At 41.1% G+C, this 25,854-nt stretch overlaps 1 protein-coding gene across 1 annotated transcript in view; it reads left to right on the top strand.

Annotated features, from left to right (window-relative positions):
- LOC115128350 (protein FAM131B-like) overlaps nucleotides 1-25,854 on the top strand; it is a 40,333-nt gene that overhangs the window by 5,545 nt on the left and 8,934 nt on the right. Inside the window, exons 2-6 of the mRNA XM_029658126.2 lie at nucleotides 9,950-9,987; nucleotides 12,872-12,974; nucleotides 14,232-14,456; nucleotides 14,571-14,711; nucleotides 17,546-17,871. Of these exons, the coding sequence (XP_029513986.1) occupies nucleotides 9,950-9,987; nucleotides 12,872-12,974; nucleotides 14,232-14,456; nucleotides 14,571-14,711; nucleotides 17,546-17,871 (833 nt within the window). The remainder of the gene's footprint in view (nucleotides 1-9,949; nucleotides 9,988-12,871; nucleotides 12,975-14,231; nucleotides 14,457-14,570; nucleotides 14,712-17,545; nucleotides 17,872-25,854) is intronic.

Raw genomic sequence — 25,854 nt, 5'->3', positions numbered from 1 at the left:
GCTACATGCTGCCTGGATTTTTCTTTAAACTGAAGCTGTTAATGTTTCTAATCTGTACCTAAGGTGTCTATGTTTCTGTATACTGGAAGTATTTATGTTTCTGTATACTGAAAGTATTTATGTTTCTAAACTGTACTGAAAGTATTTATGTTTCTAAACTGTACTGAAAGTATTTACAGTTTTTTTTGATTGCTTAAGCACGATTTTCAAAACAGGGCCCGTGTTTTCAAAACACTACACACAATTAGCACAACCACACACCCAATTAGCAAAACACCACAGATCCTTTGCAAAATTAAACACTCTTGTAAAAACTATACACTTCTTTTTAAAAACCTCACTTTGTTAACATATGAAACACACACATTTCACATTACTATACTCTGTTTGCACGAGTTACACTCTGCTGTGATAAACCTAAAACACTTTTAGCACTTCTACTTCCCTATGATTAGAGTAGGCTACAATCAACAAAGTACAAATATAATGTCAATTCACCAAACACTACACAAGACCAATGTTGCAGACTGAAGAAACTCATTTATTTCTCAACACGCCCAAAATGTTGACATGGAGATTCAGAATACTGTAACCAAACGTCACTTTACGTATTGTAAGATAAAAAAAAATAAAATAAAAAATAACTAGACATTGTCTCTTCGCCTAGCTGGATCTGGCCAGAGATGTTGTCATTAGCAAGACACCTTGGAAAGAAACGTCTTGAATGACGAATCCATCCTTGCATTGCTGCTACCTCCATCTGGTCACAGGCCTCCTCCATGGCTTGGATGAGGGGTACCTCAGCCTGGAGACGGAGATCATATACCTTCCACCGCCATGCCGAGAAAAACTCTTCTATAGGGTTGAGGAATGGAGAGTATGGTGGAAGATATAGGACGGTGAAATGTGGATGTTGCTGAAACCAGTTCTGAACCAGAGCAGAGCGGTGGAAAGACACATTGTCCCAGACAACAATGTATTGCATATGATCGATTTGATGCTGTTATGTTGTGCAATTGCTCCAAGAATGTAAGTATGAGTGCTGTGTTGTAAGGGCCCATATGGACATGGCGGTGGAGGACCCCATTCTGTGTAATGGCTGCACAGAGTGTTATATTACCCCCACGTTGCCCTGGGACATTGACTATAGCCCTGTGGCCAATGATGTTTCTTCCCCTCCTTCGTGTTCTCGTCAGGTTGAACCCAGCCTAATCTATGTAAATGAACTCATGCTGGATCTCCTCTCCATCCATTCGTAAAACTCTCTGAAAAACAGTGTCAGGCAAAACTGTGTAGTTCAGTGTAGATCTAGTATACATATTACAGTACAGTAAAAGATTATGAGACAGTTTGCAAGATCACACTGCTAAAGTGAATACATACCTCTGCATAATCATGCCGCAGTCGTTTCACCCTTTCGGAATTGCGCTCGAAAGGCACTCGATAAATTTGCTTCATTTGAATATGTTTTTTTTTTAGGATGCGTGCCAGTGTTGATGTTGAGACCTGATGGATGTCGTTGAAAATGGCGTGGTTATTGACAATGTTAGCTTGGAGCTGCTTGAGTGTTATAGCATTGTTGTCCAAAACTATGTTTACTATCTCCCTCTCTTGCTGTTCTGTGAACATAGGAGGCCTTCCCCCTTGTCGTCCCTGACCCTCAATCCTATGTAGAAAAAAAACAAACAATAAACTTTTAATTTTAGTGTGTAATCAATCCAAAAAAAACATATGTTTCTGTATACTGATGTTTATGTTTCTGAAATACTGAAAGTATTTATGTTTCTGTATAATGAAAGTATTTATGTTTCTGTATAATGAAAGTGTTTATGTTTCTGTATAATGAAAGTGTTTATGTTTCTGTATACTGAAAGTGTTTATGTTTCTGTATACTGAAAGTGTTTATGTTTCTGTATACTGAAAGTATTTATGTTTCTATATAATGAAAGTGTTTATGTTTCTGTATACTGAAAGTGTTTATGTTTCTGTATACTGAAAGTATTTATGTTTCTGTATACTGAAAGTATTTATGTTTCTGTATACTGAAAGTGTTTATGTTTCTGTATACTGAAAGTGTTTATGTTTCTGTATACTGAAAGTAAAGTTTATGTTTCTGGTAGAAAGTTTATGTTTCTGTATAATGAAAGTGTTTATGTTTCTGTATACTGAAAGTATTTATGTTTCTATATAATGAAAGCGTTTATGTTTCTGTACACTGAAAGTGTTTATGTTTCTGTATACTGAAAGTGTTTATGTTTCTGTATACTGAAAGTATTTATGTTTCTATATAATGAAAGTGTTTATGTTTCTGTATACTGAAAGTATTTATGTTTCTGTATACTGAAAGTGTTTATGTTTCTGTATACTGAAAGTGTTTATGTTTCTGTATACTGAAAGTATTTATGTTTCTATATAATGAAAGTGTTTATGTTTCTGTATACTGAAAGTATTTATGTTTCTATATAATGAAAGTGTTTATGTTTCTATATAATGAAAGTGTTTATGTTTCTGTATACTGAAAGTATTTATGTTTCTGTATAATGAAAGTGTTTATGTTTCTGTATAATGAAAGTGTTTATGTTTCTGTATACTGAAAGTGTTTATGTTTCTGTATACTGATGTTTATGTTTCTGTATACTGAAAGTGTTTATGTTTCTGTATAATGAAAGTGTTTATGTTTCTGTATAATGAAAGTGTTTATGTTTCTGTATACTGATGTTTATGTTTCTGTATACTGAAAGTGTTTATGTTTCTGTATAATGAAAGTGTTTATGTTTCTGTATACTGATGTTTCTGTTTCTGTATACTGATGTTTCTGTTTCTGTATACTGATGTTTATGTTTCTGTATACTGATGTTTATGTTTCTGTATACTGAAAGTGTTTATGTTTCTGTATAATGAAAGTGTTTATGTTTCTGTATACTGAAAGTGTTTATGTTTCTGTATACTGAAAGTGTTTATGTTTCTGTATACTGAAAGTGTTTATGTTTCTGTATACTGAAAGTATTTATGTTTCTATATAAAGTGTTTAAAGTGTTTATGTTTCTGTATACTGAAAGTATTTATGTTTCTATATAATGAAAGTGTTTATGTTTCTATATAATGAAAGTGTTTATGTTTCTGTATACTGAAAGTATTTATGTTTCTGTATAATGAAAGTGTTTATGTTTCTGTATAATGAAAGTGTTTATGTTTCTGTATACTGAAAGTGTTTATGTTTCTGTATACTGATGTTTATGTTTCTGTATACTGAAAGTGTTTATGTTTCTGTATAATGAAAGTGTTTATGTTTCTGTATAATGAAAGTGTTTATGTTTCTGTATACTGATGTTTATGTTTCTGTATACTGAAAGTGTTTATGTTTCTGTATAATGAAAGTGTTTATGTTTCTGTATACTGATGTTTCTGTTTCTGTATACTGATGTTTCTGTTTCTGTATACTGATGTTTATGTTTCTGTATACTGATGTTTATGTTTCTGTATACTGAAAGTGTTTATGTTTCTGTATACTGAAAGTATTTATGTTTCTGTATACTGAAAGTATTTATGTTTCTGTATCATGAAAGTGTTTATGTTTCTGTATACTGATGTTTATGTTTCTGTATACTGAAAGTGTTTATGTTTCTGTATACTGAAAGTATTTATGTTTCTGTATACTGAAAGTATTTATGTTTCTGTATAATGAAAGTGTTTATGTTTCTGTATAATGAAAGTGTTTATGTTTCTGTATGCTGAAAGTATTTATGTTTCTGTATACTGAAAGTGTTTATGTTTATGTATACTGATGTTTATGTTTCTGTATACTGAAAGTGTTTATGTTTCTGTATACTGAAAGTGTTTATGTTTCTGTGTACTGATGTTTATGTTTCTGTATACTGAAAGTGTTTATGTTTCTGTATACTGAAAGTATTTATGTTTCTATATAATGAAAGTGTTTATGTTTCTGTATAATGAAAGTGTTTATTTTTCTGTATACTGAAAGTGTTTATGTTTCTGTATACTGAAAGTGTTTATGTTTCTGTATACTGAAAGTATTTATGTTTCTGTATACTGAAAGTATTTATGTTTCTATATAATGAAAGTGTTTATGTTTCTGTATACTGAAAGTGTTTATGTTTCTGTATACTGAAAGTGTTTATGTTTCTATATAATGAAAGTGTTTATGTTTCTGTATAATGAAAGTATTTATGTTTCTGTATACTGAAAGTGTTTATGTTTCTATATAATGAAAGTGTTTATGTTTCTGTATAATGAAAGTGTTTATGTTTCTGTATACTGATGTTTATGTTTCTGTATACTGAAAGTGTTTATGTTTCTGTATAATGAAAGTGTTTATGTTTCTGTATACTGATGTTTATGTTTCTGTATACTGAAAGTGTTTATGTTTCTGTATAATGAAAAACTGTGTTTATGTTTCTGTATACTGATGTTTCTGTTTCTGTATACTGATGTTTATGTTTCTGTATACTGATGTTTATGTTTCTGTATACTGATGTTTATGTTTCTGTATACTGAAAGTGTTTATGTTTCTGTATACTGAAAGTATTCATGTTTCTGTATACTGAAAGTATTTATGTTTCTGTATCATGAAAGTGTTTATGTTTCTGTATACTGATGTTTATGTTTCTGTATACTGAAAGTGTTTATGTTTCTGTATACTGAAAGTATTTATGTTTCTGTATACTGAAAGTATTTATGTTTCTGTATACTGAAAGTATTTATGTTTCTGTATAATGAAAGTGTTTATGTTTCTGTATAATGAAAGTGTTTATGTTTCTGTATAATGAAAGTGTTTATGTTTCTATATAATGAAAGTGTTTATGTTTCTGTATACTGAAAGTGTTTATGTTTCTGTATACTGAAAGTATTTATGTTTCTATATAATGAAAGTGTTTATGTTTCTGTATACTGAAAGTATTTATGTTTCTATATAATGAAAGTGTTTATGTTTCTGTATAATGAAAGTGTTTATGTTTCTGTATACTGAAAGTGTTTATGTTTCTGTATAATGAAAGTGTTTATGTTTCTGTATAATGAAAGTGTTTATGTTTCTGTATACTGATGTTTATGTTTCTGTATACTGAAAGTGTTTATGTTTCTGTATAATGAAAGTGTTTATGTTTCTGTATACTGATGTTTCTGTTTCTGTATACTGATGTTTATGTTTCTGTATACTGATGTTTATGTTTCTGTATACTGATGTTTATGTTTCTGTATACTGAAAGTGTTTATGTTTCTGTATACTGAAAGTATTTATGTTTCTGTATACTGAAAGTATTTATGTTTCTGTATAATGAAAGTGTTTATGTTTCTGTATACTGATGTTTATGTTTCTGTATACTGAAAGTATTTATGTTTCTGTATACTGAAAGTATTTATGTTTCTGTATACTGAAAGTATTTATGTTTCTGTATACTGAAAGTGTTTATGTTTCTGTATACTGAAAGTGTTTATGTTTCTGTATGCTGAAAGTATTTATGTTTCTGTGTACTGAACGTGTTTATGTTTCTGTATACTGAAAGTGTTTATGTTTATGTATACTGATGTTTATGTTTCTGTATACTGAAAGTGTTTATGTTTCTGTATACTGAAAGTATTTATGTTAAAGTATTTATGTATCTGTATACTGAAAGTATTTATGTTAAAGTATTTATGTATCTGTATACTGAAAGTGTTTATGTTTCTGTATACTGAAAGTGTTTATGTTTATGTATACTGATGTTTATGTTTCTGTATACTGAAAGTGTTTATGTTTCTGTATACTGAAAGTGTTTATGTTTCTGTATACTGAAAGTGTTTATGTTTCTGTATACTGAAAGTGTTTATGTTTCTATATACTGAAAGTGTTTATGTTTCTGTATACTGAAAGTGTTTATGTTTCTGTATACTGATGTTTATGTTTCTGTATACTGAAAGTGTTTATGTTTCTGTATACTGAAAGTGTTTATGTTTCTGTATACTGAAAGTATTTATGTTAAAGTATTTATGTATCTGTATACTGAAAGTATTTATGTATCTGTATACTGAAAGTATTTATGTTTCTGTATACTGAAAGTATTTATGTTAAAGTATTTATGTATCTGTATACTGAAAGTATTTATGTTTCTGTATACTGAAAGTATTTATGTATCTGTATACTGAAAGTATTTATGTTTCTGTATACTGAAAGTATTTATGTTAAAGTATTTATGTTTCTGTATACGGAAGGTGTTTATGTTTCTAATCTGTACTGAAAGTGTTTATGTTTCTAATCTGTACTGAAAGTGTGTGTTGTCGTGGTAATTTCCTGTATTACCAAATAATGAGAGCAAACCACACACAAGTCGGAGTTATATTATAAAGTCCATCTTTAATTACATGAGCTTCACCATAGCTCCTTTTGACTCTCAGATCAATTCAGTGTCTATAAATGAATTCTCTGAGAGTCCTTATAAAACAGTTCTTAGCAACATTTATAGTCAAGACATACCCATCTCAACTCACATGACGAAACACAGATCTTAGGAACATTACAAAGGAAGACTTTAATTGAGAGAGGAGTATCCCATAGCCAGACAGCATTAGCTATAAATTATCGTTCAGTTTGGTCTCTTTAGACGAGATTCTAATCTCGTTCTTGGTACCATTTAGGACCAAAACATTACCTCATCCAATGGCATATATCAATTGTCAATTCTAGATACTCCCATCTCAAATACAATCCCTCCTGGACAAGATCAGAAAAGACAATGAACCTCTTAGGTCATATACTAAATCAAGATAAGGGAAACCTCAGAGGGGACATACAATAGTTACAGACACATTCCCATAAGAAGACAAGCCTCCATTCTGTCCTCCTCCCCTTCTGATATTATTCATAGCATCACATAGTTTAACAGATATATTGACATATGAAGACAAGCCTGACCTCTCCCCTCTCTGGGCCCCAAGTGACTAAGCCCTAGCAGGGAAGGGATAACTGCAAACTGCCAACAGTATTATCCAAAAGAAGACATTCTAATGACATATCTCACATAAGCATTATTATGTAAATAAAACATCTTACTTATGAATGTTACCTAACTAATTCTGATTCTGCTACCACATTGTTCATGTGATTGGTGAAACTGTCCCTTTCTTACATAGGTCTCCTTCAATTATCCAGAAACAAACACACTACTCAACAGTCTGTTGAAGCATGCTGTAGCTTGTTGTGCACTATTTAACATCACTCATCTTGTTTGTTATTCAGTTATATTGAGTGTCTATGAGATATTGCATTACACAGGAATTGCACCCCCCAATATTGATTTCTTTAAAAGTGCTGACAGACTGACTGACGGATGCTCTGTATTGAGCGGAGTACACTCGCTGTGTCTCACACACACCGCATGGCTGATGACGTGAGTTGACTGACGACTCTCGCAAGGTTGACGGACATGGGCCCAAGGTGACTGGTCGGTGTAGCTTGCTTGACAGGTGGTCACGGTTGAGCTGCTACTGTACTGACCTTTAGTGTGGAAGACTGCTAGAGGGCATAGGTGAAGAGGGGAGAGAGAGGGGCTCTTAGAGAGAGGGAAGAGGATGGGAGGAAGGAATTCGGAAGAGAGAGAAGAGTAAAAGATGGAACGGAGAAAAGAAGAAGATAAGCATGGGCTGTGCTATAGTTGGGCATCAATGGCTTTGGGTGGCTAAGTGTTCACTTAATCTCTGAGACATACCATTTGAATTAGTAGCATGTTGTTTTAGTCATTTTATATCCAGTGATTTGTCTGCCATTAATAGCTTGGAATCATTTTTTTACCTTGTAGTTACCCACTGGGAACACCCTGTTTGAATCAACTATCTACTATCAAATGAATAATTTTTATGAAATTACATTGAACCAACATGGAATAGATGCTGCGTTGATTTCTGTGCCCAGTGGGTATGTATTTTGGGTCCCAAAATTAGGTTGACAGTATTTGTGGTATCTCAACAGTTTTTAAAAAATTAAACAATGTAGCGGTGTCCCGCTAGAACGCCCTTCGGCACTGGTACTAGAGCTGAGGTGAGTCAGACTTTGCCCTTCACCCTGAATCAGTGTCAAGGCGAAAGTCAGCCACTGTGTGTCACCGCCAAGACGCCCCACTCGGCTCCAAGCGATCGCAAAAGACAGATGATGATGGTCCCAAACATTTCGAACCACGAGATCTGTCAGGAGGTGATCGCGGCAGTGTCTGACGATGCTCCCTTCCCCCGCCTATTGCTTTGACGGCCCTCGCCGGCTTCTGGCTTCCGCTCGGTCGGTCACAGTAGGATAAATGCTCCGCAACGGAACTCGCTCAGTGCAGCGCGAGCGGGCAAGCCCCTGCTGTTTCGCCCACTTTGTGAACATAGTCCTACCCTTCCCCCAGCCCACACAATTGGTCGGGAACAAAGCTTCCCCCCCCCCACCTTTGTAATTGTACAGTTGTATCATAAGACTCCTGTGACGTTTGAGACCTTACCTCTCCTCTCACAAGGTTCAATATCTGACTCTGATGTTTTTGTTCAACAACGAATGCGGGAAAGAAAATTCTCTACAACGAGACAAATTCCACAGCAAAGTGGAGAGGCTTAGTTCTCTATAAGGGCAAGAGGTATGTCTGTCTAGTTTACTCCGAACTGTTAGATGACAGCTGTTTACTCCAAGCTGTTGAAGACCTCTTGACAGGCCAGGGAGACAAGTGTGAGGTTAAGATGAGTGTGTTTGGGCCTGTTTTTTATTTGCATGTTTTACAGATGGATAGATCTTACACGTGAGGTGGTGAGATGTGGCAACAACAACAACAAATGAAGTCTTATCAACTGTGGACACAATTCACAATTCAGTGTTAAAATAATCTAGGCGAAGATTCTTTTAACACCAACAATAAAACATTCACCACCTTCTCATTCCATTGGTTAAGGTGCAGGATAACATACTATAAAACTCACTGATTACCATTAAAATATTGGTCTACTGGAAGGCCCCATCCTCCTCGAAGTTTTGTCCTTTTTTCTCTCTACCCCATCTCAGTAAACCCTCCGTTTTTTTCCCCTCCATGTCATCCTTTCTGGTTTTTCTTCGAGGACCTACCACCTGTTCCTCACCCTCATTTTCCCTCAGTTATCTTGGAGTTCCATCAGCTGTAGAGGTCTCCGGTGTGTCTGATGGAGGAAAATGGCCTCCAGGTTCCCCCGGGTGTCAACTCAGCTGTAGTTAAAAGAGAGGAGAAGTGTTTCAATTCAAATCTTAGATCTCAATTTGACTTTCTTTTATGTTGGCTCTTGCTTGTTTAAAGGGTCCACATTCAGATGGGGCCCTTAGATAGTCACGAGTTTCAATTCAGAACTCCCCTTTTGTGATGGATTCTGTTCCTTTATGTGGGTTGCCCTTTTAAATGACACTTTAACTGTTAAAACTATTAAAGTGAGATGTTATGATACAGAACATTACAGACAAGTGTTTTAAGCATTTTGAATTCAATTAAGGACTTTTTCCAGCTTATTTCTGTGTGGAGAAGAGGGCACGCGATGCAGTGTCAATTTACAGTATGTGCCAATATAATATTACTTTACTGTATTTTCTGTATTTTAGGTATAATAGTATAATATGTCTTACTACTAGTTTAATACTAAGTTAAAACGTAACAGTTTTTCAATGCATGATTTAGTAGGCTTACTATCAAATGCATCCTAATGACAATGCAGTTATATACCACACAAAGGTGTCATTCGAGACCTTCTTGAACACAATCAGCAGAGGAACCTAAAGATCGTGGCCAATGATGACATGCTCGTTTTCCCCAAATACGCTAACAGCTGGTGCAAATAATCGTACAATGTTAGTGCTTTGTCTGAACGTCAGCGTACATGTTCGAGGGTGCTGTCAGCTCTACTCAGTAAAGGTTGCATGAGGTTGGCTTCATGTTCTTCTTTCAGTTCTTTTCCTTTGTGTCTTTTCCAGCAGCGGACGCTGTTCCTGTACGGAAAGATGGGGAGCAGGTATGGATGACATTTCAATGTACGTTTTATCCCCCTGAAGTGAAATATCATTTGTCTGGATTGTACACCATTCCAGCTCTACCCTCGAGTGCATTTCTTCTTTATGTCCAATGGGTCCTTGAGCCAAGATGGCCATTGAGGAAAAGTGTAGTTTCATGTTTTATTTTATTTTATTATATCTAGTAGTGAAACTGAGCGTGTCTCGCTCACACTGCTCCCTATACTGAGAGTGCAATGATATAATGTTGCTCAGAGATGGTTTATATTGAATTTCTCACAAAGGCCACTGGAGCAGGTCTCGAGAGCCCAAACCATTATGTCCTGTATATAATCCCCCACTCCAGGGACATAGCATACGATCCATCTTACCTCTTTACCACTGTTGCTGTTGAGTTTTTCTCTCTTTAAAGAGGCTACACGGCTGAATTGCAATACACAATGGGGTCTTTTAAAACAACACAAAGACCCTACACAATGACAACCAACAAGACCGCCACAGATGTTTAAACATGAACATGAGTAGGCTACATATTCTACTACACTTAATATGCTCTTTGAATATGTTTTGTGGGACAACCCATCTCCATTTCTGTTAGATGTCTGACAAGCAACAACAACAGAAAATGTTCACCCCATATAGTTCTGGATATGATGGATGGATATGGATTGGCCAGGGGTCACCTATTTCTCAGAAATCTGTCAACACAGCAGTGGCAGCTGAGCTGAGGTAGATGCAGCCAGCAGCCTCATAACACATGCGGTTAGAGAGACAGTATGCACTCCTCTGGACTGACCAGAGCTTGATGGCAACAATAAGACCACCGATGTCTGATTGGCCGATTGAGACAAAAGTGTTTCACCAGGGGAAACCTGTTCGCACAAATCACTGGGCCTGTTGCTTGGCAGAAGAAGTTCCAAGGACACTGACGCCGTGCTGCTCTTGCTTGCCCTTCCTGTTAATGCACATTTTAACCATGATAAATAATTTCTAGTGACAAACCCCACACCGCAAGCCCTCATAAATAAAGAGCAAGCACTGACCACAGTCACTTTTTTCGGTGAATAATTCAACATTTTGTGGGATTCTTTTTATCCATCCCAACTAAAGCAAAAATCCTCTGGGCGTCTAGCTTGGACTTCATGGGGCTTGCTTAATCACTGTGACAACATGGGGCTTCCCTCATGCCCCTTTTTATGACGGCGCTAGCAGCCACTTGAGAGCTAGGTAGCTACCGGCCCAGACAAGACCAACGACACAAACATGCAGACTATACTAAACGAGATAAATGTCTTATCTGTGACAAAAGTGTTTTCCACACACATAGCTACGTGTAGCCTACTTAGACACCGGGTTCCCACAATTTCCCACTCTCCCACGCCAAATATCCTGAAGCTACAGGGCTCTTCTCGCAGGGTCTAATTCCCTATGTTGGAGCATTTTGAACCGTTGGTCGGGATTTTTGACCTGATTAAGCTATCTTTCTGCATGTTTTGATATTTCTGTATAACAACAAATCAACGAGGATGTTAGCTCTTTTACAATGAGAGTAAATGGAAAATACTATTTGTTTCCCCCAATTTGGGTATGTGATCAAGGGTAATTTCTTCTAATGAAGTGAATATCGAATCAGAGTATTGTAGGAGAATGACCTCACACGGGGCACCATTTTATGCAGGGATTTTCCCTCACAAGTGGCACCATTTATGTAATGGATTGTCCTATTTATAAGGATGTATTATGATACTATAAGATATTATTCAATTATGAATAATGAGTTGTATCCTATTATTGCGAGGGAAGCATTACAAACACAAACACTGACATCAATGTCAATAAACAGTAGTTTTTCTATTTTGGTTTCCAAAGCCTATGGTCAAGCTGATATGAGAGAATCTATTCACATACAGACAGTGGATTCTCATCTCTATTCTATCCTCAATTGATCAGTATTTCAATCGTCCACATCATCCAAATCTCTCTTGCACTTTTTGTATTCCACCTTCTTTACTCAGATGCTTTCTCTTCCTCCCGCCACCCAAATCTTTACTACTTTACGACTACTGGTTTCATCCTGTGTATCTTTTACACCCCTTATTTGTCTGTTTTGTTGTTGTTGTTGTTGTTGTATGTGTTCTTCTTTTAATCCTATCCCCTCTCTGTTGCGTTCCCTTTTCCTGGCTCCTCTACAAACATACCTATATCTCTCCTGGTTGTCTTCCTCTCCCTCCTTCTCTCTCTCAGCATGGGCGTGCCGAGTTTTCCTGGGAAGGAATCAATGTAAGTCCTGTGCTAATCTCGTCCTCTTCTTCCTCCGCTCCGCCACGTATTTTGGCTCTCTCTGTCTGTAGATAAGCCAACGTTTTTTTCCTTCAGTTTCTCCTCATCCCACCTCCCTCCCTCCCTCTTTCCCCATCTCTCTATCTTAGCGCTGCTGCTAATCTACTGTACTGCCTGTGTTACATAGTATCTCAGGCTGGGAGATAACAAGCTGTAATAACCTTACCTCATCTACAGTAGCTAACGCTAGCTGCTAGCATGATGCTCCTTTATGTATCGATCATATGAATCACAGGCCCTACAGGTACAGTACACTGACTGCACAGTAAACTACTACACTACTGTGCTGACAATCGCTGGTTTAACCAAAGTGCTGATATGATTTGTGATGTGTTGGATAATGTAATGTATCTTTTGCTTAATATGGTGGTAGTTGTATTTGATCATTTGTTAAGCAGGATTTCCCCTATTTTATTTTATCGCATATCTAATCCTCAACCAACAATGTTGTTTTACCCCCTCACAACAATTGGTCATTCCTCTCCCTTTTCCCCTCCACAATTATTTGTTGATTTATTTCTTTCCTCCCCTCATCCCTTTCTACAGCTCTCTATGGAGGACACTTCCTCCATCCTGCCTCGTCTGAAGAGGAACTCCAACGCCTACGGGATCGGTGCTCTGGCTAAGTCCTCACTGACAGGTGTGTCAGGTGTGTGTCTGTCCTGGTAGATGGTAAACCAGCCCCATGTTGGCTCCAGACAGGAAGAGGAGATGGAGCCAACATGGTCGCCCCTGTGGGTGCCCTTCCTGTTTCACTTCCTGCCTCCCCATTGATACCTAATGCACACATCAATGGCCGGTTATGGGCAATTGATGGAATCCAATCAGATTTAAAAAAAATATATATATATATATACAAGTTTTAAAGTAAGTGCAGAAACCACAATGCAACTCCACAGGCATGCTGAGAAATGTAGTGTTTTGTAGTGTGGTATTTGTGGTGGTGGTGATTGTTTTATTGTGGTGGCAAGGCAGTTTTATGGCTCTGTGCTTGTTTGTGCACAGAGCCATACAACTGTGTTGTGGTTGTGTCTGGTGAAGTTGAAGTACATTTGATTGATATTGTGTTTGTGTTTAACAGTCAGATTATATCGACCTTGGAATAATAAAGACCCCAAAACCACTTTCCTTACTCTCAAAATAACTTTGCATAACATTGAATACACATCTAAAATTAATATTCTTTTATGAATGACATTTGCATTTTATGAGAACAACAATACTTTTTAACTGATTTAACTAATAAATCAGCAAGGCTTCATTTATCCCAGCATATTTGCTATTGCCCAATGGATTCAGTTCACACTCAATTGATTTAATTAGATTTTTATTGTTACTTACTCTGAATGAATACATCCTTTGTTATCGTCAGATATTTGCACTTTAATTAAGGATTTGCAGTGGGGCCTTTGAGAATTATGTTTAAAGCAAAGATAACTTTTTTCACATTTTAATTACAAACAAATGCTTAAAGTCTAATGAATCTCATCTTCTTGATTAATTTGATGAGTAAAGACTCAGAATATTAATGTGGCACAATAAGTTCTGTATTTCACCCTTGTTGCTCACCACAGACGACTGAAAGATTGATCAAGTCAACAAGCCTTGACGAGTAAATAGACAGCTTCTAATAATGCTGTAAGCCCCATCTACACTCCCTTCAATCTCCAACCATCCATAGCTCCTGAGAGACATGCATGAAAGAGGAAGAAGCCACTTTGTACCGAATTCATATTCGGCTACTGTACCGTTGCCTCCCAGAAAGAAAACACAAGCCTTTAAGCATTTTCCACAGTTCCCAGCCCATTTCACTTCCTGAGCCCAAATCCATTGTGGGAGGTGCCATATTCACAAATTGAATGTGTTGTGAAACAGTGTTCTCCCCCCCCCTCTATTCTTTATTTAGGCGTGTCCCGTTCCATGAAGGATAAAGTAACTAAGCCCACTGCCATGGCCTCGGGCAAAGTGGCTCACATGATCGAATGGCAGAGCTGGAACACACCATCCATTGGGACTGAAGGGGCTGTGGTCACCAAAATCCCAACCTCGCAACGTGAGAAGGAGAGGCGGATAGAGAGCGAAATGTACAGTGAACTCAGTGAAGGAGAAAAGGAGGCCCGCTTCACTGCAGGTAAGAGTGAACAGAAGAACCAATTCAAATGAAACAGATTAACACGTCAATAAATTAGATTTGGAACCATGTATTTCACGTTGTTTACAAAGTCTGTCCCCTTGCTTCTCCCAGGATTAATGGCACAATTTGCCTTATCGGAGGCTACTTTGCTGGGCTGGAGATCTATAGAGGAAGATGGCCTTTGTGCTGGCTCCAAACAAGGCAGCGTGGCCCACCTCAGTGAGACCAACCAGGAGAGCATCACCAGCAGAGGTACAGGACTACAAACATGGCCACAACACACTACAAATAGGGCAGCCATTTTATTAGACCTTTAGTTTTTAAAGTGCAAACTAAATCTCAATGAACAACACTCACTGAATCTGGTCGTCCAATGCCACAGTGCTTTATTGTGAAATTGAGAAGGATGTACAGGCAACGTTTGATAGCATAGCATTTCAAGCTGAGATTCGCAACAGCGACACTCGCCGCCCCAGGGGCATTTGTTAATGTTTTTTGTTGTTGTTGAGGAAATGAGCATCCAGCATCGTGGTAAAAATAAATCGAAGTACGTACTTTGTTGTTCTGTGGTGCGTGCAACGGTGTGCAATGATGTCCGAGGGGAAGAGACCGTGTTCATTGTTTGAAGTAACATATTTGTTGTTGTAATATTGCAAAATGGACATAGCAGTTTCACCGCTATGGATTCCAGCTTTTTAATGAATGAATAAAAACAAAAATGTATACTAAATTAAGCATATACTTTTAAACAACAATTTTAGTTCCAAATGCAACAACCACATAGCTTAGCTCTTATTTAGTTGTGAAGAGGGATCGTAATTGACTTGTGAGCTCCACAACCACTCTGGACTGGACTGTGCTGCTCCATATTTTACTGTAGAAGGCTTCCAGACACTTTGATTGAGCTTATTTACTCCGGTTTGATTGATGTCCTTTCCACTTCATTTGACAGGCCAGCTAGAGGTGCATCAGGGCTGTATGAAGAAATGTTGCGGAGAAAGTCAAGATGGCAGCTGTGGCCCTGGGGTGTTTGGTTGGGTAGTGTTGTGTTGTAACAGAAGACCCTGGGGGAGCTTGTCGGTTAACACCGGGACTTAGCCTTGCTCTCATTAACAGCACCATACGGGCCTATTCTCTGCTATTATCAAGTCAGAGACCAAATCAAATCTGCTTAGTATAGACATTGTAATAACTAAGACACGGTTTGCTCATCGTCAAGCGAGCTTTAATTTTCACCTTTCGATATGTTGAGCTTTAAGTAAGTTGCCAGTGTATTTCTGGTTGAAATGGTGATACTGCTGTAAATATCTTCTGATATCTGGTGATACTGCTGTAAATATCTTCTGATATCTGGTGATACTGCTGCTTCAAGGGCCTTTGCTGTAAAGCTAAAATGTCATTTAACTCTGTGATACATCAAATATCTCTACTTTGTGCTCTGAGATTACAGTACACACTGAGTATACAGAACGAAACACCTTCCTAATGTTGAGTTGCACCCCCTTTTGCCCTCAGAACAGCCTCAATTCGCCAGGGCATGGACTCTACAAGGTGTCAACATGAATTCTGGCCAATGTTGTCTCCAATGCGTCCCACAGTTGTGTTAAGTTGACTGGATGGCCTTTGGGTGGTGGACCATTCTTAATACACACGGGAAACTGTTGAGTGGGAAAAACCCAGTAGCGTTGCAGTTCTTGACATACTCGAACCGGTGCACCTGGCACCTACTAAAATATTTTCAATATTTTGTCTTGCCCATTCACCCTCTGAATGGAATACATACACAATCCATGTCTCAATTGTTTTAAGGCTTAAAAATCCTTCTTTAACCTGTCTCCTCCCCTTCATCTACACTGATTGAAGTGGATCTAACAACTGACATCAAAAAGGATCATAGTTTTCACCTGGATTCACATGGTCAGTCTATGTCATGGAAAGAGCAGATGTCCTTAACCTCTTGCCTCTACTTGGGACGCTTGCGTCCCAACTAGAGCTCTGGAAATGCAAATGCGCTATGCTAAATGCTAATAGTATTAGTTAAAACTCAAAAGTTCATTAAAATACACATGCAGGGTATCAAATTAAAGCTACACTCGTTGTGAATCCAGGCAACAAGTCAGATTTTTAAAATGCTTTTCGGCGACAGCATGAGAAGCTATTATCTGATAGCATGCACCAATACACTACAACAGAAAAGCACAGCAGGGGACGTAAACAAAATAATTAGCATTTCGGCATACACAAACCGCACAATAAAATAGAAAACAGTCATTACCTTTCACCATCTTCTTTGTTGGCACTCCTAGATGTCCCATAAACACTATTGGGTCTTTATTTCGATTAAATCGGGCCATATAAAGCCAAGATATCGTTATATGTAGACTGTGTGATAAACGAAAAAACTGCGATTTCACAACGTAACGTCATTTTTAAAATTCAAAAAGTAGACGATAAACTTTCACAAAACACTTCGAAATACGTTTGTAATGCTACTTTAGGTATTAGTAAACGTTAATAAGCGATAAAAATCATCCGTAGGCGATGTAAATATCATTAGCTGTCGTCTTGGAAAAAATTTCAGGAGAGAGCTCTTCCGGAATGATCTGGGCGGAGACCGGAGGTAAGTCGTGCCCCTCTTTCGGTTCAACCAAGAATCAAAGATGATTCAATTCACAAGACTCTAGACAACATGGGGATGCTGTGGGAGTTGAATGCTCGGTCTTATCTAATTCGGCTCACTGTTAACAATTGCTGGAAGTGGCGCAAGGATATTTATTTCCATTTTCTGTGATCAGGTTTTCCTGCGCTTTCCGATGTAACGCACGTTATGTAATAGCCACAGTCGTGATTTAACCAGTTTTAAAAACGTCCGAGGGTTTCCTATCCACACATTCTAACCATATGAACGTACTATATTCCTGGCATGAGTAGCAGGGCGCTGAAATGTTACGCGATTTTTAACAAAATGTTCAAAAAAGTAGAGGGTCGACTGAAGAGGTTAACATTTTGTACACTCGGTGTATATCTTGTATGTAATCCAAAATGTAAACATATACTTCTCCCTTCATCCCTTCCTAACACAACAGACCAGGCGATGCATCATTCCTCAGCCGACGTATGGCCCAACACCTACGTAGCCCAGGGCCTCTACTGCCTTTCCTCCTCCGACGCCTGGGAGCCAATTAGCAACGACCCCTCGGGCGTGGCCTCGCCGGCCGCCTACGTCATGGCAGGTGGGGGAGGAGGGACGCCCGGTGAGGGCTACGGTGATGTGGACAATGTGGGGGGCTACATCCAGCAGCAGCAGCCCCAACAGCTCACCCTGCAGCAGCAGAGCCAGCTACAACTCCAGCAGTTGCAGCAGATCCAGCTGTACCAGCACCAGCAGCTAATGCTCTACCAACAGCAACAGGTGAGACAGACTGGACTGGACTGCCTCATAGATCACTGTCACCTGGTGGAGTGAGTGTTTCAGTGTCCTTGAGCTGTTCTTGTCTATTGATGTTCTGTATTATGTCATTCTGTATTATGTTTCATGTTTTGTGTGGACCCCAGGAATAGCTGCTGCTTTTGCAACAGCTAATGGGGATCCTAATGAAATACAAATACAGTACAACATGGAACTGTCGAACTGACAACCATTGTATGTTAGCAGTTTGCTGAGACGCTAGTGTTATTAGCAGTTGTGATTTTAACATGTAAATCTTGGTGGGGAAAACTCAAATAAATACAGTGCCTTGCGAAAGTATTCGGCCCCCTTGAACTTTGCAACCTTTTGCCACATTTCAGGCTTCAAACATAAAGATATAAAACTGTATTTTTTTGTGAAGAATCAACAACAAGTGCGACACAATCATGAAGTGGAACGACATTTATTGGATATTTCAAACTTTTTTAACAAATCAAAAACTGAAAAATTGGGCATGCAAAATTATTCAGCCCCCTTAAGTTAATACTTTGTAGCGCCACCTTTTGCTGCGATTACAGCTGTACGTCGCTTGGGGTATGTTTCTATCAGTTTTGCACATCGAGAGACTGACATTTTTTCCCATTCCTCCTTGCAAAACAGCTCGAGCTCAGTGAGGTTGGATGGAGAGCATTTGTGAACAGCAGTTTTCAGTTCTTTCCACAGATTCTCGATTGGATTCAGGTCTGGACTTTGACTTGGCCATTCTAACACCTGGATATGTTTATTTTTGAACCATTCCATTGTAGATTTTGCTTTATGTTTTGGATCATTGTCTTGTTGGAAGACACATCTCCGTCCCAGCCTCAGGTCTTTTGCAGACTCCATCAGGTTTTCTTCCAGAATGGTCCTGTATTTGGCTCCATCCATCTTCCCATCAATTTTAACCATCTTCCCTGTCCCTGCTGAAGAAAAGCAGGCCCAAACCATGATGCTGCCACCACCATGTTTGACAGTGGGGATGGTGTGTTCAGGGTGATGAGCTGTGTTGCTTTTACGCCAAACATAACGTTTTGCATTGTTGCCAAAAAGTTCAATTTTGGTTTCATCTGACCAGAGCACCTTCTTCCACATGTTTGGTGTGTCTCCCAGGTGTCTTGTGGCAAACTTTAAACAATACTTTTTATGGATATCTTTAAGAAATGGCTTTCTTCTTGCCACTCTTCCATAAAGGCCAGATTTGTGCAATATACGACTGATTGTTGTCCTATGGACAGAGTCTCCCACCTCAGCTGTAGATCTCTGCAGTTCATCCAGAGTGATCATGGGCCTCTTGGCTGCATCTCTGATCAGTCTCCTTGTATGAGCTGATAGTTTAGAGGGACGGCCAGGTCTTGGTAGATTTGCAGTGGTCTGATACTCCTTCCATTTCAATATTATCGCTTGCACAGTGCTCCTTGGGATGTTTAAAGCTTGGGAAATCTTTTTGTATCCAAATCCGGTTTTAAACTTCTTCACAACAGTATCTCGGCCCTGCCTGGTGTGTTCCTTGTTCTTCATGATGCTCTCTGCGCTTTTAACGGACCTCTGAGACTATCACAGTGCAGGTGCATTTATACGGAGACTTGATTACACACAGGTGGATTGTATTTATCATCATTAGTCATTTAGGTCAACATTGGATCATTCAGAGATCCTCACTGAAATTCTGGAGAGAGTTTGCTGCACTGAAAGTAAAGGGGCTGAATAATTTTGCACGCCCAATTTTTCAGTTTTTGATTTGTTAAAAAAGTTTGAAATATCCAATAAATGTCGTTCCACTTCATGATTGTGTCCCACTTGTTGTTGATTCTTCACAAAAAAACACAGTTTTATATCTTTATGTTTGAAGCCTCAAATGTGGCAAAAGGTCGCAAAGTTCAAGGGGTCGAATATTTTCGCAAGGCACTGTATAATTAGATGCGTGCCAGCAAAGCCACTACACAAAACAACACTGAACAATGCATTAATTGGACTATAATGGTGACAAACGGTGCCCACAAACTATTATGGCCTTACAAAGCTGTCCCAACAGCAGAGTCCCAACACCTTACAACTGCTACACCTGGCTATCAGCGGAGCCTTGTCTTGTAGCGAAACAGTTCATTCAGCCTCATTCACGGCCTTTCAAAAAACATAGCTTAAACAAATGTGGTTTTGACTGACAATTGATACGTTCAAACGATGGCATAAGGGGATGACGAGCAGATAAGAGGCAATCCGTAATTTTGACTAAGACATTAATGAGTGAGCTTGTCATGTTATGTCTTGTCCCTGTGCTTTCTCTTCTCTTCGTTTCCCCCTGCTGGTCGTATTAGGTTACTATCTCTCTCTCTCTAGCGTTCCGTTCCTGCTCCCAGCTGTTCCCCATTCTCCTAACGACCTCGTTTACTCTCTCACACCTGTCTCCTCTTTTGCCCTCTGATTAAGTCTCTATTTCTCTCTCTGTTTCTGCTTCTGTCCTTGTCGGATTCTTGTTTGCTTTGCCCTTGTCCCGTCCTGTCGTAATCTGCCTCTTCATCAGATGCTGCGTGTGAGCAGGTGTCTCTGTCCTCTACGGCCCGCGCCTACCCAGAGGGACCTGCAGTCTGTTGCCGCTAGCCCTGCAATTCTCCTCTACTACTAGAAGGAGGACTCTCCTGCAAAGATAGAGGATTTATGTTTTCCCTGTTTGGACATCTCCTGTAAAGATTGAGGATTTATGTTTTCCCTGTTTGGACATTAAAAGACTCTGTTTCTGTTGAATCGCTGTTGGGTCCTCACTCACCTGCATGACAGAAGAATCCGACCAAGAATGGACCCAGCGACTTCGGATCCTCTCTACTCAGCCGTCGAGATCCAGGGAGCGATGCTAGGCAGACACGAGCAGGAATTGTCTGCTGCTCGACATGCCGTTGAGACCCTGGCCGCCCAAGTCTCCGACCTCTCGAAACATTTTCACAATCTCCGCCTCGATCCACCGGCTACTTCCAGGGCTTCCGAGTCTCCGGAGCCCAGAATTAATAACCCACCGTGTTACTCTGGGGAGCCCACTGAATGCCGCTCGTTCCTCACCCAGTGATATTGTGTTCTCTCTCCAGCCCAACACGTACTCCAGGGGTACAGCTCGTATCGCCTACGTCATATCTCTCCTTACTGGACGGGCTCGTGAGTGGGGCACGGCAATCTGGGCTTCCAGGGCCCTGTCTTCCCTATGTCAAGGTAATCGATCCATAACGGACTACTCTATAGAGTTTCGCACTCTTGCTGCCTCCAGTGACTGGAACGAGCCGGCGTTGCTCGCTCGTTTTCTGGAGGGTCTCCACGCGGAGGTAAAGGATGAGATTCTCTCCCGGGAGGTTCCTTCCAGCGTGGATTCTTTGATTGAACTCGCTATTCGTATAGAACGACGGGTAGATCTTCGTCACCGAGCTCGTGGAAGAGAGCTCGCGTTATCCGTTTCCCCCCTCTCCGCATCACTACCATCTTCCTCCACTGGCTCAGGTGCTGAGCCCATGCAGCTGGGGGGTATTCGCATCTCGACTAAGGAGAGGGAACGGAGAATCACCAACCGCCTCTGTCTCTATTGCGGTTCCGCTGGTCATTTTGTCATTTCATGTCCAGTAAAGCCAGAGCTCATCAGTAAGCGGAGGGCTACTGGTGAGCGCTACTACTCAGGTCTCTCCTTCAAGATCCTGTACTACCTTGTCGGTCCATCTACGCTGGACCGGTTCGGCAGCTTCCTGCAGTGCCTTGATAGACTCTGGGGCGGAGGGCTGTTTTATGGACGAAGCCTGGGCTCGGGAACATGACATTCCTCTCAGACAGTTAGGGGAGCCCACGGCCATGTTCGCCTTGGATGGTAGTCCTCTCCCCAGGATTCAGCGTGAAACGCTACCTTTAACCCTCACTGTCTCTGGTAATCATAGCGAAACCATTTCTTTTTTGATTTTTCGTTCACCTTTTACACCTGTTGTTTTGGGCCATCCCTGGCTAGTGTGTCATAATCCTTCTATTAATTGGTCTAGTAATTCTATCCTCTCCTGGAACGTCTCTTGTCATGTGAAATGTTTAATGTCTGCTATCCCTCCTGTTTCTTCTGCCCCTCTTCACAGGAGGAGCCTGGTGATTTGACAGGGGTGCCGGAGGAATATCATGATCTGCGCACGGTCTTCAGTCGGTCCAGGGCCACCTCCCTTCCTCCTCACCGGTCGTATGATTGTAGTATAGATCTCCTTCCGGGTACCACTCCCCCGGGGTAGACTATACTCTCTGTCGGCTCCCCGAACGTAAGGCTCTCGAAGATTATTTGTCTGTAGCTCTCGACGCCGGTACCGTAGTCCCTTCCTCCTCTCCCGCCGGAGCGGGGGTTTTTTTTGTTAAGAAAAAGGACGGGACCCTGCGCCCCTGCGTGGATTATCGAGGGCTGAATGACATAACGGTTAAGAATCGTTACCCGCTTCCCCTTATGTCTTCAGCCTTCGAGATCCTGCAGGGAGCCAGGTTTTTCACTAAGTTGGACCTTCGTAACGCTTACCATCTCGTGCGCATCAGGGAGGGGGACGAGTGGAAAACGGCGTTTAACACTCCGTTAGGGCACTTTGAATACCGGGTTCTGCCGTTCGGTCTCGCTAACGCTCCAGCTGTCTTTCAGGCATTAGTGAATGATGTACTGAGAGACATGCTGAACATCTTTGTTTTCGTTTACCTTGACGATATCCTGATTTTTTCACCGTCACTCCAGATTCATGTTCAGCACGTTCGACGTGTCCTCCAGCGCCTTTTAGAGAATTGTCTTTATGTGAAGGCTGAGAAGTGCGCTTTTCATGTCTCCTCCGTCACATTTCTCGGTTCTGTTATTTCCGCTGAAGGCATTCAGATGGATTCCGCTAAGGTCCAAGCTGTCAGTGATTGGCCCGTCCCTAAGTCACGTGTCGAGCTGCAGCACTTTCTCGGTTTCGCGAATTTCTATCGTCGTTTCATTCGTAATTTCGGTCAGGTGGCAGCTCCTCTCACAGCCCTTACTTCTGTCAAGACGTGCTTTAAGTGGTCCGTTTCCGCCCAGGGAGCTTTTGATCTCCTCAAGAAGCGTTTTACATCCGCTCCTATCCTTGTTACACCTGACGTCTCTAGACAGTTCATTGTCGAGGTTGACGCGTCAGAGGTGGGCGTGGGAGCCATTCTGTCCCAGCGCTCCCATTCTGACGATAAGGTCCATCCTTGCGCGTATTTTTCTCATCGCCTGTCGCCGTCGGAACGTAACTATGATGTGGAAACCGCGAACTGCTCGCCATCCGCTTAGCCCTAGGCGAATGGCGACAGTGGTTGGAGGGGCGACCGTTCCTTTTGTCGTTTGGACTGACCATAAGAACCTTGAGTACATCCGTTCTGCCAAACGACTTAATGCGCGTCAGGCTCGTTGGGCGCTGTTTTTCGCTCGTTTCGAGTTCGTTATTTCTTATCGTCCGGGCTCAAAGAACACCAAGCCTGATGCTTTGTCCCGTCTCTTCAGTTCTTCAGTAGCCTCCACCGACCCCGAGGGGATTCTCCCTGAGGGGCGTGTTGTCGGGTTCACTGTCTGGGGAATTGAGAGGCAGGTAAAGCAAGCACTCACTCACACTCCGTCGCCGCGCTTGTCCTAGGAACCTTCTTTTCGTTCCCGTTCCTACTCGTCTGGCCGTTCTTCAGTGGGCTCACTCTGCCAAGTTAGCCGGCCATCCCGGCGTTCGGGGTACGCTTGCTTCTATTCGCCAGCGTTTCTGGTGGCCCACTCAGGAGCGTGACACGCGTCGTTTCGTGGCTGCTTGTTCGGACTGCGCGCAGACTAAGTCCGGTAACTCTCCTCCTGCCGGCCGTCTCAGACCGCTTTCCATTCCCTCTCGACCGTGGTCTCACATCGCCTTAGACTTTATTACCGGTCTTCCTTCGTCAGCGGGAAGACTGTTATTCTAACGGTTGTCGATAGGTTCTCTAAGGCGGCTCATTTTATTCCCCTCGCTAAGCTTCCTTCTGCTAAAGAGACGGCACAAATCATCATTGAGAATGTTTTCAGAATTCATGGCCTTCCGTCAGACGCCGTTTCGGACAGGGGTCCGCAATTCACGTCTCAATTTTGGAGGGAGTTTTGCCGTTTGATTGGGGCTTCCGTCAGTCTCTCTTCCGGTTTTCACCCCCAGTCTAACGGTCAAGCAGAACGGGCCAATCAGACGATTGGTCGCATCTTACGCAGTCTTTCCTTTCAAACCCTGCGTCTTGGGCAGAACAGCTCCCCTGGGCAGAATACGCTCACAACTCGCTTCCTTCGTCTGCGACCGGGCTATCTCCTTTTCAGAGTAGCCTCGGTACCAGCCTCCTCTGTTCTCGTCCCAGCTCGCCGAGTCCAGCGTCCCTCCGCTCAGGCTTTTGTCCAACGTTGTGAGCGCACCTGGAAGAGGGTCAGGTCTGCACTTTGCCGTTATAGGGCGCAGACTGTGAGAGCCGCTAATAAGCGTAGGACTAAGAGTCCTAGGTATTGTCGCGGTCAGAGAGTATGGCTCTCCACTGAACCTTCCCCTTATGACAGCTTCTCGCAAGTTGACCCCGCGGTTCATTGGTCCGTTCCGTATTTCTCAGGTCGTTAATCCTGTCGCAGTGCGACTTCTTCTTCCGCGACATCTTCGTCGCGTCCACCCGGTCTTCCATGTCTCCTGTGTTAAGCCTTTTCTTCGCGCCCCCGTTCGTCTCCCCCATCCTTGTCGAGGGCGCACCTATCTACAGGGTCCGGAAGATTATGGACATGTGTCCTCGGGGCCGTGGTCATCAGTACCTAGTGGATTGGGAGGGTTACGGTCCTGAGGAAAGGAGTTGGGTTCCATCTCGGGATGTGCTGGACCGTTCGCTGATCGATGATTTCCTCCGTTGCCGCCAGGTTTCCTCCTCGAGTGCGCCAGGAGGCGCTCGGTGAGTGGGGGGGTACTGTCATGTTATGTCTTGTCCCTGTGCTTTCTCTTCTCTTCGTTTCCCCCTGCTGGTCGTATTAGGTTACTATCTCTCTCTCTCTATCGTTCCGTTCCTGCTCCCAGCTGTTCCCCATTCTCCTAACGACCTCGTTTACTCTCTCACACCTGTCTCCTCTTTTGCCCTCTGATTAAGTCTCTATTTCTCTCTCTGTTTCTGCTTCTGTCCTTGTCGGATTCTTGTTTGCTTTGCCCTTGTCCCGTCCTGTCGTAATCTGCCTCTTCATCAGATGCTGCGTGTGAGCAGGTGTCTCTGTCCTCTACGGCCCGCGCCTACCCAGAGGGACCTGCAGTCTGTTGCCGCTAGCCCTGCAATTCTCCTCTACTACTAGAAGGAGGACTCTCCTGCAAAGATAGAGGATTTATGTTTTCCCTGTTTGGACATCTCCTGTAAAGATTGAGGATTTATGTTTTCCCTGTTTGGACATTAAAAGACTGTTTCTGTTGAATCGCTGTTGGGTCCTCACTCACCTGCATGACAGAGCTAGGACAGACATAGTCAATATAACTATTTGTTCAGCAATTTTGAAATGTACAGCGACAGAATTCAGAACATGGGCCGTTCTTACAGTATTCTCCCTGTACACCAAGTCAGAACCGTAGGATAAATAAAGGGGGCATATACAAGTAGACAATGAAAGCTCTTACAATATTTGATAACATTTCTCTAAAAGAGGCTATAGGCTACATGTGCACCACCAAGTCAGAACAATAGGCTACGTTATGAGGGGAAAAAGGATCAAATTATTAGGGTGAGGCACATAGGCTACTAACAGTTTACCACATGACATACACTTAGAATGACTTTCTTAGCTACAGTATACATATCTCTCTGGCATATTGCATCATTTATGCAGCAGCATTCAATACATTTTGGGACTCACCTTGATGTGCTGTGCTCACTTGAACAGGAAGGTGGTGCAGCGGTCTTTCGTGGGCAAATTTTGTCATCAAACTTTGTTTACAATGTCTGGCA

This window comes from Oncorhynchus nerka, linkage group LG4 (genome assembly GCF_034236695.1).
Source record: "Oncorhynchus nerka isolate Pitt River linkage group LG4, Oner_Uvic_2.0, whole genome shotgun sequence".
Lineage (NCBI taxonomy): Eukaryota > Metazoa > Chordata > Actinopteri > Salmoniformes > Salmonidae > Oncorhynchus > Oncorhynchus nerka.
This window is presented reverse-complemented; position numbering and strand designations above follow the sequence as displayed.